General features: G+C 34.5%; 1 protein-coding gene across 2 annotated transcripts in view; it reads right to left on the bottom strand.

Annotated features, from left to right (window-relative positions):
- The window catches only part of TMPRSS15 (transmembrane serine protease 15), a 118,456-nt gene extending 104,212 nt beyond the window's left edge, over nt 1–14,244 (bottom strand). The window contains exons 1-5 of one of the 2 annotated variants that reach the window (XM_072806608.1): nt 14,100–14,244; nt 10,903–11,033; nt 10,569–10,636; nt 3,436–3,587; nt 555–599 (exon numbers count right to left, since the gene is read on the bottom strand). In XM_072806608.1, the coding sequence (XP_072662709.1) occupies nt 555–599; nt 3,436–3,587; nt 10,569–10,636; nt 10,903–11,033; nt 14,100–14,244 (541 nt within the window). The remainder of the gene's footprint in view (nt 1–554; nt 600–3,435; nt 3,588–10,568; nt 10,637–10,902; nt 11,034–14,099) is intronic. The other variant, XM_072806609.1, reaches the window with a different exon arrangement.
- Between the last annotated feature and the right edge of the window lie 306 nt (nt 14,245–14,550).

Consider the following 14,550-nt stretch of genomic DNA (forward strand, 5'->3'; position numbering starts at 1 on the left):
ACAGGATAAGAGCCACATTTTAGGATGCTATACATACTCACGCTTACACACATACACATGCTCACCATACATGTATGTGAACACACACCATACATGTATGTGAACATATATAGAGTTTAAAATATGAAAAGAAAATTTAAATTGGAAATGCATGTCCTTGGCATGTGTAACGAGGCACTATAAAATCTACAAGATTATAAATTGTTCTGTTTTTTTTTTTTTAAGATTTTACTTATTTATTCATGAGAGACACACAGAGAGAGGCAGAGACACAGGCAGAGGGAGAAGCAAGCTCCATGCAGGAAGCCTGTTGTAGAACTCGATCCCAGGACTCCAGGATCACGCCCTGGGCCAAAGGCAGACGCTCAACCTCTGAGTCACTCAGGCATCCCTAAATTAAATTATTCTTAAACAAATGTAAACTTCTTACATTGTAATATGAAGAATAATATCACAGATAGGGCTTTGGAAAAAAAAAAAAACCTTTTTCCCTAATGTCATGCAGTTTGATGATCACCAACTTATACTTTTTGAAAATGCCATTAAGTACTGACCTGAAGTCGTTGCAGGACTAACTGTAGAGAAATTCTCCAAAGATGCTGGAATAAAGTAGATTTGAAGTTTGAGATTATGACACAAATATATTACAAAACAGTGAGTGCAGTTTGAATATCATTCAAAGGGCATCTGATCTTTTAGAATTCCCATTTTTATCCTAGCTCATGTTGGATGTTTCTATTATTATTTGATTGCAATACATTTGATGAATTTCCAGAATCTCTATGTTCTCTCTGTAAAATTTACCTGTACAGAAAGTTTGCTTTGTTTTACTCACTTAAGAAAAATATCTATTCATCATAGTTACATGGGATAATTTATATTTAAGACAACTAATATAACATTGCACACTAGATTGTCAAACTTAGAATGAATGGTTTTGCACTGAAATATATAGAAGATGTTAAAATAAACTTGTACATAATAATATCTACTGAGAATCAAGTCCTGTTTAAATATAAAGTGCTTTTCACATAAAGGTAAAAACCAGTTGTTTTCTTTACCCTTTAGATTGTTTAATAGTTTTAAAAATATGACAACTAGGGATCCCTGGGTGGCGCAGCGGTTTGGCGCCTGCCTTTGGCCCAGGGCGCGATCCTGGAGACCCGGGATCGAATCCCACGTTGGGGTCCCGGTGCATGGAGCCTGCTTCTCCCTCTGCCTGTGTCTCTGCTCGCCTCTCTCTCTCTCTCTCTCTGTGACTATCATAAATTAAAAAAAATAAATAAAAAAAATATGACAACTATGTAAAATATAAAGGAAACCAAAGCATCCCTTATGAAAAACCCTCATCTAGTCAATTTGTTTTTATTTAAAACTGTATTTATGATAAGTATGTGAAGAGGTATATTCTCTTCTAACTAGGTTGTTTATTTCAGTATTTCTTTCTGCATTGCTTTGTTCCTACAAGATCTATAGCAGCTTCATAAATAAAATATGTTAGATTATTGATGAAGAAGGTAACAAAATAAAGTTTATAAAATTTTTTCATCAAGAGTTTAATATTTTAATTTTTTATTATATTTTATTTAGCTGTGAACTCTATAAAAACCAAGGTATTTATGAAAATTTCAACCAATTTTAAATGTAATAAATTAAAACATTCACATGAGACAAGTAAATATTAAACTTAAATATCTAAAATTAACCTTGGTGTCATGATAAATGTATCCTAACATAGTTCAGTACATTAATGTAAGTTCAAGGTGTAGAACATATTTTTGAGTTGTTGATGTTGTGATATAGTTTATCACATCTATGATATTTATCTTAAGTTAACTCAAGGACATGCTTTTATTGAATAAATAATTATTTTTTAAAACCATCCCCAAATAGCCCAACTGTAGGGAGTCATGAAAATAAGATTTAGCCTGCCTGTTAATTCATTTGCCATAATAAACCTCCAGAAACTGATGCATATTCAACTAAAGACAGTAAGAAACCAATTTCCTAGAAGAAAACGACTATTGAGAAAGAATCAATGCTGTTCAAAGATAAAACCATTGTAAACAGGCTAGTATAATAGATAAGAGCACAGGCATTAGGGTCAGACCACCTGAGTCAGAATCTTCAATCTAAATAACTGTGATTTAAGGCTATTTATCAAAATTATCTGTGCTTTGCTCTTCTCATCTGTAAAATGGGGAGTAGTAAAAGACACTCCCCAAAGTAGTAAGACACAAAGTAGTAACTTTAATGTAAGGATTAAATGTGTCGATAAATAAAGCACCTGTTCTAACTTACACTAGTAGTTTTTAAGCTCATCTGAATCAGACAAAGATCTAAAATGGTCTCTGCTCCAACAGCTGTGCCAGAGGGAACAAAGCCATCAGTAGAGGAGGCTCTTAAGAGCGTTACTTACCTTCCCCTAGGATACAACAGGAGACTCAATGGAAAAGAAAACTGTGCTTGATGAACCAATACTGTAAGGAAAAGCGACTACAGGTCTGCAACTTCAGTAAAAGTGAAAAACAAAACAAAAAACTTCTGCATGTTTTTATACATTTGATTTAGAGACAAACCTATACTGACTGATCTCATTCTGTAGCAAAACTGCTTACATTGGTGTTAGTCTATTAAAGTTTGCCTTTATTCCACTTGATGTGGGCATTTATATATTGACTAGCTTTCTAATGTCCAACAGTTTTTAGATTCTGAAACACACTTGGCTCTAAGGTTTATAGATAAGGAATGATGGACCTGGATGGACCTGGCAATCAGTAGTATTGTTTTCAACCAAAATGAAGACATAATGTAAATGTTTGTTGAATTGAATTGAATGGAGGACAACTAGAATGGAAAATTTAGAATAACCTAGCCATTGATAGATATTTATTATCTTGCTATTATTTTTGATGCCCTATCTCTTTTCTCTTTGATTTATTCTTATTTTAAAATCACTTATTTTAAGAATGAGGTTTTATTTTTTTTATTACCAAATAGGTGGGATGAATCAAACTCATTGATCTCTTTATTTCCTCCTCCTCCTTCTTTTAAGTTCTTAACTATAGAGTGGGCTTGATACTTGATTTTGTAATTGAATAATGTCTATGACTCTATCAGAAAGTAATGACTGCTACTTATTTCTGAAAAATCAGGGTGAGCTTGACTAAAGCCAAGAATGTGATGAGACTCATAAACATTTGTGTATGCCAGGATTTTCAGAACCTTTTTGATATTTTACGAACTTTTTCTCACTGATGTTTTCCTTCAAATATGGTTTCTCTGTATTTTGAATTTCTCATGTAAATGTGCTACCTCAGGCAATAAGACATGTTCCTAAAGTCAAGGATGATCCTACTGCTTCCCTGGTATATACCTAGAATTTTAATTTCATAGTTTAATGATTCAAAGAAATCAAATAATGTTCACAGATACCTGTGATATCAATGCTGTTCAAATCAATATGGAAAGTGACCAGTTGGCTGGATTTATTTGCTTCGATGCCTTGAATCAGTTCTTCTTTTACATTTTCATCTGACACCCACCGGGCAAAGAAAAGGTCAAATATAACTATAATGCTGCCATTTCTGCAAAGCAAAAGATGATATAAGAAGAAAAAGTCAGCCTTTATCAAATGATTTGTGCTTAATTCATGTAATATGTCTTTGAAATTCTCTATACTTACCACCTTTTTACACCTGTGTACTAAAATTTGATAGGTTATGTCAAATATCATCTTTATTTTATAGATGGAAGCAAAGGGAATTGAAAGACCAAATGTTGGGGATACCTGGATGGCTCAGTGGCTGAGCAATTGCCTTCGGCTCAGGTCGTGATCCCAGGGTCCTGAGATGGAGTCTGGTATTAGGTTCCCCCCCGGGAAGCCTGCTTCTCCCTCTGCCTATGTCTGTCTCTTTCTCTGTGTTTCTCATGAATAAATAAATAAATAAAAATCTTTGAAAGGGATCCCTGGGTGGCGCAGCGGTTTGGCGCCTGCCTTTGGCCCAGGGCGCGATCCTGGAGACCCAGGATCGAATCCCACGTCGGGCTCCCGGTGCATGGAGCCTGCTTCTCCCTCTGCCTGTGTCTCTGCCTCTCTCTCTCTCTCTGTGAGACTATCATAAATAAATAAAAATTAAAAAAAAAAAAAATCTTTGAAAGACTGAATGTTTCTCCAAGAACACAGACATATCCAGAATTGGAATCTGAGTTTTCTGCATTGGCACCCTAATCCTCAGGCCATGCTATTCCCCAGGGTTACCTGTGTCAAATTAAACACAATTACATGGTATCATGATATTTATTATTTACTGTTTTAAGGAAAGAAAAGTGTGGATCTGTAATTTCACACAGATGGTCTCTACTAGGGTGAAGTCTAAGAGAGTTTCACTGACTTCAGGGAAGCTTTCTATATCATTTATAAAGGTCTGTTAGCAAGCTCATAGCAATGAATCTATATCTACTTTTTCTTCTTAATATAAAATATCAAAATATGCCCTGATTTCAAGGGATAGAAAGAAAACACATATATTTGGGATTTCTCATGGTCAAGAGTTGGTGGGATCATTTTGCCTACATTATTTCTGACCATAACATTAGAATTCAATTATTTGGCCCAAATCATATACTTGTTTATTTGCCCCCTTTTCTGAAACATAGAGTTAAAAAGTCTTCTTCACTGATGATTTGTTTACAGTTTAAAGAAACATAAAAATGACTAATTTTTTGGTCTAAAAGCGATACTTGAAAGACTTTGCTCTCCTGTCTACACCTCTGCTTGGTTTATGGTATTCTTTTAGGTTAAAACCACTTGGGAGACAAACTGTAGCCCTGACCTTCATCGTGTGTGTCTCAGAAAGCTGGGGGTACTCAGATGGTACTCGGATCCTAAAGTCAAAGACTAGGAGGATCAAATTGTACATTGTATGTTTGCTGGTTCTGAAATGTGGGTAGTTACACTCATATCCTTGTGGTGTCTATAAGTTAATGAGATTCTTCAAGGATTCCTTCAGTTCTAAAAGCATTCTTTACTTATCTGTCCATACCATGATTTTGGTAGAGCTTAAAATATTTTCTTTCCCTATACATAGGATCAGAACGTTCCATAAAGATTATAGTAGATCAACATCTCCTCGAGGAATGATAGTCCTCCTGAATGTCTGTGCCACTATTCAGGCTCAAAGTTTAGCAGAAGTTATTCTGTATAGCTGGTTTTTCACTTTTGAAATGAACTGGCTTACTGTGATATAATAATTTCACACTTCATCTCTATTAAATAAACTATTGTCAAAAGCTAGAACGTTTAACTTTGCTTAAATCATAGTAATCAAATCTTGTAAATGAGAAGGCTCCTTAGTAACTGTTTAGCTCAGGGTTCCCTAAACTTACCCATGCATGGAACCACTTGCTGTCTTTGATAAGGATATATTTTGTTGCACTTTTTTTTTTTTTAAATCTACTCTCTCACCTTAATTAATTTTTCCATGCTGGCCGAATTTTATTTGAGAATAACTCTCCATTTTCTCAGGAAAGTTGGTATCTTCTTCATCCATTCCTTATGTCAACGACAGTTTTATTCACGGGCATATAACTGCACCATGATGAATGGAATCTGAGGGGACACCCATGAGAAATTTCTGGAAAATTTGTCCATATCTAACTGAGAAAGGCTCATAGTAGGCAACTATTCTACTTTGTTCAACATTACAATATTTACATATCATTGCCAGAACTGCTACTTCCACCTTGGAATCATGAGCTATGGTTGACAAGCTAAAAATGGGATAGCGAAAGAAGGAAAACACCTAAATTCCTGATTATGCCATTGTCGTTGTACAATTGAATTAACCTCCGCTGAAACTTCCAGTTTTCTTGTGATGTCAGATCATACGCATTTGCTGATTGTGGCACTTTTAGTCATGTGTTCTGTTAATTGAAGTTTTAAAAATCCTAAGTGGCATAGAACTCGCAGCATTTATTCCATATTTATTTAAAGAGAAGCTCCAGAAAAGAGAGATTACTGTGTTTTTGCACCTGATATTGTCTAACATTGTTATTTTAGCAACAAGGAGATTGGGGCTTAGACTAATGTAGGTAACTTTGTCCAGAGTTGTACACTTACTACTATCAGAGACAGGAATGAAAACCAGGACCTCTGTTTCCCAGTTGTGTTTTTACATAGTTCCCATTCTCATACCCCCAACACCACCACTATCAATGCCATGGGAACTATTTAAGAGGAAAGAGAACACAACACATTTACTTAGATGCAGGTCCAGGTTTTTATCTTGCATTGTTACCAGATTTTTATATCCAAAGAGATAGGGAAAATAGCTAGTTGGGTTTTGAGGTGGAAGGGATAGATATTTTTTCCCTCCATAATTTTGAGAGATAGAACCTTCTCTTTTCTTTTCCTCTCTCTCTCTCTTTCCTTCTGCCTCCCTCCTTCTTTCTCCTCTCTGATACTCTTTCCTCTCTCTTACTTTGCTCTCACTCTGTCCCTTCCTTTTTCTCCTCCTCCCTCTTCTATTTATGTCTCCTTAACTGCCCTTTGCCCCCAAATAGTTAAATCCACAGGATTAATTATGGACAGGATTAAAGATATTTCTCTGTCTTCATATCTACATTTTCACTTTATTCTTGGTTGCACAGTAGATAGTTTTAATTCTGATTGAATCTTGGTTCTCTTTTTTTTTTTTTGTTAAGGTTTATTTATTTGAGAGAGAGAGAGAGAGAGAACATGTGTAAGCAAGGGTAGGGGCAGAGGCAGAGGGAGATGGAGAGAAATCCTCAAGCAGATTCCTCGCTGAGCACGGAGTCCTACAGGGGCTGTATCCCAGATCCTGATTTCATGACCTGGGGGAAATACAGAGTTGGCTGCTTAACTGATTGAAACCCCCAGGTACCCTCAGTTAGGTCTTTATGCCATTTACCACATGTTTAATTTGACTGAACACTTGTCTTTATTTGGCTTAAGGAGTGAAGAGGTAAGGCATTTTTGGTAGAGAAAGTACAAGACTGGTATTTTCCTTCACTGAATTGAAAGTAACTGGATTAGTTTATTCTCAGGCGTGAAATATTTTGTATGAAAGATGCAACTTAGCTGGAAATTGTACATTACATTTAATTATTTATACTTTGGAAGGACAAGAGTTTCATATTATATATATATATATATATTCTAAATATATTCTATATGTGTATATATATATACACACAGTTTTGTTTATTCATTTTTACAGATAACTTCTTACTGTTTTTTAAGCTTTTATTTTAATTCCAGTTAGTTAACATTTATCATATACAGTTCTATTAAAATTTCTTTTCTCATTCACTGTAAATGTTGAGCTAAGAGATATATATGTAGAAATCGGGAGAACCATAAAAAAACATTTGTGCCTCGCCTAGTAAGAAAACCAAAGCTGTTATTTGATTAGTTTGATACTGATCTTGATCACTGCTGTTAGATTGATTTTATTTATTAGGGTAAATGAGAATTCTTCCTTTAGGAAAACAACAACCACCTAATAATGGCTATTTTCATCTCAAAGTATTTATTCCCAGGGAATATCTGTTTTGTTTTTTTTTTAAAGCAGATAAATTCTAACATTGTACAGAGAGCCTGTGTGCAATAAATCAAAATGTTTCTTATCTCTTATTTTCTTAATGGTATTGATAACCTCTAGGGTTGCTGAGTAAACAAAAGTCTTTCGTTTGCTAACTTTGTGACTCATCTGTGCCCAAAGGGCAAAATTAGCTGCATATTGCCACAAAGGGTAAACAGCACTTTATTAAAAGAATTAACTGCTAAATGTTCTCTGAGTCAAAGCACTTTCCACGAAGCAGAATGACATAAAGTGCTCCCAGAGGAGAGCAAACTTGCAGAGTGGCCATGCACACACACACACACACACACACACACACACACACACAATTTAATTCACAACCTGGGGGTTGGTATTAAGTAATGTTTTTAAAAGGAAGAAAGGATAACTTGATTCAGTTTAGTTTTCTGACTGCTCTAATTTGAGCATGTACTTGTGAGTGTAGCATGAGTTGAATTGAGATCAGTAACCAAAAGGAAAATAGTATTTTAAAGGAGTTTTAGATATATTTTGCACAGATGGTGTGGTGGTTACTGAGAATCCATTATTTCTGTTACCTGATTTTGTCAATTGCAGTTTAAAATTAAAATAATTTGTAAAGCTAATTAGGAGTCTGCCACTTTATTCTGAGTGTCATCTTATAAATGATTATTTAAAGTAAACCTAAATGTTTGCTTGTTGGTTTCTTTACTGCTTCTGAATTTCTTTTCCTAACCCTCTCAGTCTCCTGGAGAGCCAAGACCTATAATTTATCTTGCAGACATTTTCATGAAATTTCTTTGCATTGCATCTTTCAAAAACTCACTTCTGATTTAAAAGTAGTTCAGCTACAACTGGGTGTATCTCTACAGAGATAAATGTATTATTTGTAAATCATTATAAAATATATATCAGGGTTTGGCTACTCCATTGGTCTTCTAGATAGCTATAAAGGAGAAGAAAGAAAGAATTCCTCAGCTCAAATAGTTTACAGTTTCCAATATAGTGATTTTACCATCTAGAGAAATAAAAGAGTACTTATTAAATATTAAAGAAAATGCGGGGGTTTTGATAATCCACCAAGCTTGTGTATAAAAATCTATATTCAGCAATTTTTCCCAATCTAGTGAAAATCTAGATTTTTCCCAATTTCCCAGCATTTTTTCCTAATCTAAAGTAATCCAGCATGTTGTAAATAGGTGGATACGAAGAGTTCCATTAGCAAAGCTATCCTAGTAAACTCTGCAATATACTCTGTACTTTGTATGGATTTCATTGGGTAGAGCCTGCTATAACGAGAGGCAAGTACCTGGGACACCTCTTCTTAAGAAATGCTAAAATGTTTGAGAAATCTGAATTAATGCTTTAATGCAGAGCTCTACACTCAGTCCACTACAAAACTGGAAAGGGAAAATTGGATCCTTACACTCCAAAATAGACAAATCACTTAAAGTGGCAAAAAACAAACAAAAACCACTTGTATGCATGTTTTTATCCTCACAGAATATTGAATATATATATATATATTTATATATTATATATTTTAAAAATAGCCTTTGAGAAAGACAAAAAAAAAAAAAAAGCAAAACAAACAAATAACAAATAAAAACCTTTCCCAAGATTCCATATGTCTCCTTCCAGTCCTAATATTGAGTCAATGAAAAGAAGTTTTCAGAGGTAATAAGTCCTGAAAACAGGAGTAGAAGCTTCTATACTGTAGATAGGAATGAAGACATAGATGGCTGTAGGGCTGTCTGCCAGGGGGACCAAGATGTCATGGATATACAGTGAGATAAAGAATGATAAGAATAGGGATGCCTGGCTGGCTCAGTGGTTGACCATCTGCCTTCGGCTTAGGTCATGATCCCAGGGTCTTGGGATTGAGTTCCACATCGGGCTCCCCTGCAGGGAGCTGCTTCTCTGCCTCTCTCTGTGTGTCTCTCATGAATACATAAATAAAATCTTTAAAAAAAGAAGAATGATAAGTATAGATACATAAATAGATGAGAAAGAAGAAAAAAAGGAATGAAAGAAAGGGAGAATGAGAGAGACAGAGATTTATCAACTTTTTCTTGTTATTTTCCTCTGATAGGATTAGTTTTGTGACAAAAAGAACTGGCAAGACTTTGAGATTTCTTCTGCTCATGAAATGATCCTCATTTGACCTTTTCACTGTTTTTCTAAACATGATCTTAGCCTTTGAGTTGACCTTCTTTCCCCTATTTGGTCATGAAGAACTAAGGATACTTTTACTAATGTCAGTACTCTTGTCCAAACCGGGTACCAAGTATGTTTGTTGCCAGGTTCTCTGACTCAGTTGTTTGTGATCTGGTAGGAGATAAGACTTTCTGCGGAGTGGGACTCATTGCTTTCTCCAATGACCTAACGTCCCTTATGGCTTCTATTTGAAAAAGGTTAAATGTTGGACTCTTAGACTGACATTCAATACCCTCCTGATGTCTCAACATCTTGGAGGACACTCACTGACAGCCAGAAAATATCACTACTATGCTGTATTAATTCTTCTTTTTGTATCAGAAATGGCATCCGTTTTCTCCTCTCCTTAGGTCGTCTTGTCTTGCAACAGCATACACATATGCTCTCTCCCATGATTGACAGTGTAAATGGAAGGTAGTAAGTGGACTTCTTCCACATGTTCATAGCAAATTAAAACACTCTATCGGCATCTGTATACCTTCAGCCTCAGCCCCTCCATGTGTCTCTGCAAGCTTTTACCCAGGAGAGAGAAAAATGTTAACATAAGATAAACTATCCAGAGTTTTTATTTGCTACAAATATGAAAGTTTGTGCTGTGCCACTTTTCTCACAAAATCTTCAGGAAAATGTGGAAAATTTTAAATGTTCCCTTTTCTCCTAACCATGAGACACTATAATAGCAAATATTAGGAAGTATTAGCCAAAAAAATCACTATTTTGTGATTCTGTATTCTTTTTATCAATAGAAAATTTTTGATCTATACTCACTCAAATTGTAAAATTCTTGAGTTTTTGTATTCATTTTTCAGGTTACTTGATTGAAAGATCTCATTTATCTAAAAAAATAAAAGTTTTAGAGAAGCATATTATATTTAAGACAAACTTTCAACTACTTTAAACAAATTGATCTTTCTGTTCTGCTTAGAATTGGATTACAATTTCCTTCATTGTGGTGATGGGACTCATGCACTTAAGCATTCTGGGTGTATTACATTTATTTATTAATTTCCTCAAAGTAAGAAAATGGGTTCCGTGTATCTTTTGGCAAATAGTGAAATATGTTTTGAAATTTTAAATCAGCTGAAAAAAGACAGTCTCCTACCATTTGCTGAAGGTCAAAAGCAAGAATTTTGAAATCCACTGAGAGTTTGTCTTGCAAATTAGGATTATATGTAGCTCCGGATATTATTTTCAATGTCCCTCTGGCTTTGTGACTTTCTCCAAACACTGCATCTAATGAATTAATAAGAAATAAGACACTGAAAAATATGATTTATGAATAAGAGAGAATATGCACATTCCGATTGATACTCAGAAGTAAATTTCTTGCTTCGTGCGTTGTTGGTGTGGTAGTTCTTGCTTTTTCTTTGCAGATTTCATGTTCCATAATTAGGTGCTTTTTTTTTTTTTTTGGCTACATGGTTATTTTATAAGATTAAAAATAAACTCTCTATGCTACCAATCTTTTTCTTTTCTTTGAAATCTAACCCACAATCCTAGCTTCCAAGTGGTTTGTCTTCCTTCCTCCTTTTCTTCTTTCTTTCTTTCTTTCTTTCTTTCTTTCTTTCTTTCTTTCTTTCGTTCTTCTTTCTCTTTCTTTCTTTCTTTTTCAACTAAGATTCCTGTTGGAAGATAAGGGATAGACTTCTGCCAGTTTGAGAACTGATTCAGGGAATCATGGTGAGAAATGGACCATTAAAAGTTTTAAAAGTTTTGTAGTTGGTTTCAGATACTTCTTGAACACCTGGCATCCAGGGACACTGTTGGTTTTCTACATGTGGATTGCTGTGAAGGTTTCAGTGTGTGTTTACTTTGAAACAGATTTGAAACTACTTCTTTTATTCTAACAATTATAAAGTTGATATGTAAGACCTTTGCCATTAGTTAGTGACTATTGTTATTGGAGAAGTTATTGAGAATGCTGCAGAAAATATATTATCTTAATGCAAAAAAATGTTAAGGGAAAAGGTAGATTGAATATAAACATGGGTAATAAAATGTGTGTCATCGAGTCTTGAATAATCCCTTTATCAGAATATCTTTCTTGATATATATTTAAATTTAAAATGAGACTCTTCAACTGAAACACAATAATGAAATCATTGCAAATGTATTAATGATGATACATAATTCCCACATTGTGATATGAGAAGATGTTATTTCTCCTTTTCCCAGGTGGAGAAATTGGGGCTATGATTCACTATGAAAATTTCCCAAGGTGATAAAGTTCTTAAGTGACAGATTTGGACAAAGGGTTAACACAATGTAGAACCCAGGCTCTGTCATATGTTGACACCAAACTTCCCAGTCCTGAAGGAATATTAGAAATAATATTTTAAGCAATAAACTGGCATTCAATCTAAACAGTTATCATTGTATAATTGATGAAATATATTATCATTTATGCCATTTTGTTTTTAAATACTCAAAACTGCATTTAGATTTACATATTTAACTGTGGAAAACAAGGAAAGACAGAGGAACTCTGAATTAGAGAAGATGGGGAACAGGATGACTAAATCCTGTGCAGGAATCTGCTTTGGATCCTGAACAGGTAAAGGACATTAGTGGGAAAACCAACAATGTGTGAACAAAATGTCTTGTTCAGTTAATAACATTGTACTCATGTTAATTTCTTGGTTGTGCCAATGGTACTATGGATATAAAAGATCCTGACATTAGGGGAATCTGGGTGAAGGTTATATAAGAACTCTACAAGTTTTGCAATCTTTTGTAAGTCTAAAATGATTTTCAATAAAAAGTAAAACAATCTATGAAAGGTAGCATATCTTATGTCCTCTGGTATTCTATTATAACTTTAACTCCACTCTCCTTTTATATTTAGTTGTTCACTATCAAATCATTTTAACATTTATAAATATTTATTTTTATTTACCTGTAAAACAGCTTTTGTAATTTTTGTACCTTTTTCCTTAAACATCAAAGATTCCAATGGACTCTCTAATGATTATTCATTCTTCAAGTTACTTACAGCATTTAATTAAGACCAAAACAGACACTTTTCTAATAGTCTAAGTGAACTTTTCTATAAAATATCCTAAATCTTCTTGCTCTCAAAAATATATTCCTTGTATTCAGCTATAGTATTTAAATGGGATTGTATTGGAATTATTTTATAAAACTATACAGTACTGATACAAATTTAAACAAGTTACTTAAATTTGTCTCTGATTCCTCACTTGTAAAATGAAGGTAATTATGGAGTGGAGGGGTGGCATAGCGGTTAAGTGCCAGATTTTGGTTTCTTCTCAGGTTGTGATCTCATGGTAGTGAGATTGAGCCCTCAGTGGAACTCTTAGTTGGGCTCTGTATTCAGCATGGAGTCTGACTGAGATTCTTTCCCTCTCTCTCTCCTTCTGCTCCTCATGCTCTCTTTCCGTCTCTCTGTCTTTCTCTCTGAAATAAATAAATCTTGAAATAAAATAAACAAAATGAGGGTAACTATAACAACTAACAACTCATTGTAACAAAAGAATACATTTGAAGATCTTTGAAAAGCTACCGGTATAGATAAGTTAGCTCTAAATAATTGTTATTTTTCCTTATTTCCCTATTTGTTACAAATTGCTATTCAGGCATTTTGAGATCTTTCTAAGTCTATAGTTACATCCAAATTCTCTTATATTGTTGCCATTCAAATTGTTGGACATATAGACAATATTGTTCTCTATAAATAAACAATATATTTCCTTTAACCTTCCCTATTTATTGACCTGACTAGTTAACAATGTTTTAATATGTTTATAATTTAAATAGTATCAGAATGGTCGCTTGGGTGGCTCAGTCAGTTAAGCCTCTGCCTTTGGCTTAAGTCATGATCCCAGGGTCCTGGGATTGAGCCCCACATGTGGTTCCCTGCTTGGCAGAGAGTCTGCTTCTCCCTTTGCCTCTGCCCCTCCCCCAGCTCATGCACACTGTCTCTCTAATAAATAAATAAATAAATAAATAAATAAACAAACAAATAAAATCTTTTTAAAAATTACATCAGAAGGAATCCATGGGCTATGACATCTACTTTATGTTCAAACTAAAAAACTTAACATTTTTTTTTATTTTAAAAATTGAGTCTCATGCTTGAAATCTGCCTTAAATTCCAAATTACTTATGAGCTCATTTTCTAATATTCTATGAAGTGAACTGCAGAAAGCATCTGAACACAACATAGATATCTTGTCATGAAAGCATAGCAACAAATAGAACGTAGTGGTGGGATAACTGAGAATAGAGTGAGCACATTCAACTGGGAGATGCTTCAGTAGCCAAAGCCACGGGACTTACCTCTTTCTGATCTCTCAATTGCCAGCCAGGACACTGCAAATAATCCAGCACAGAGAACCACCATTAAGGCAAAGAGAACTATGAACAAAACTTCATAGGTACTCAGAGAATGGTGCCTTGAAGATATACTTCTTTTTGACACCATTATTGGCTTTTGAAAGCCGGCTAATCTAAGAACTATAAAAGAATGTAGACCCCTCAACCAACTGAAGAGCAAACCTCTCAAGTTGTCCAGGATATGTAAAGCAACTACATAAGTCTACCCTAGTGTTACCAGTCAGTGTAAATGAGTTGTGTATGTCCCTTTAGCAACATTATATCTCTATACGTTAAGTAGCTTAAAAAGGGTGGTTAATCTTTAAGAAGATATTAATGAGTAAAGATATGCCTGGAGTTATAAATGTTAATCACCTGAACAAGCCATTTGTTGAGGTGAATGAAATTAAATGCA

Source organism: Canis lupus, chromosome 30 (assembly GCF_048164855.1).
Source record: "Canis lupus baileyi chromosome 30, mCanLup2.hap1, whole genome shotgun sequence".
Taxonomy (NCBI): domain Eukaryota; kingdom Metazoa; phylum Chordata; class Mammalia; order Carnivora; family Canidae; genus Canis; species Canis lupus.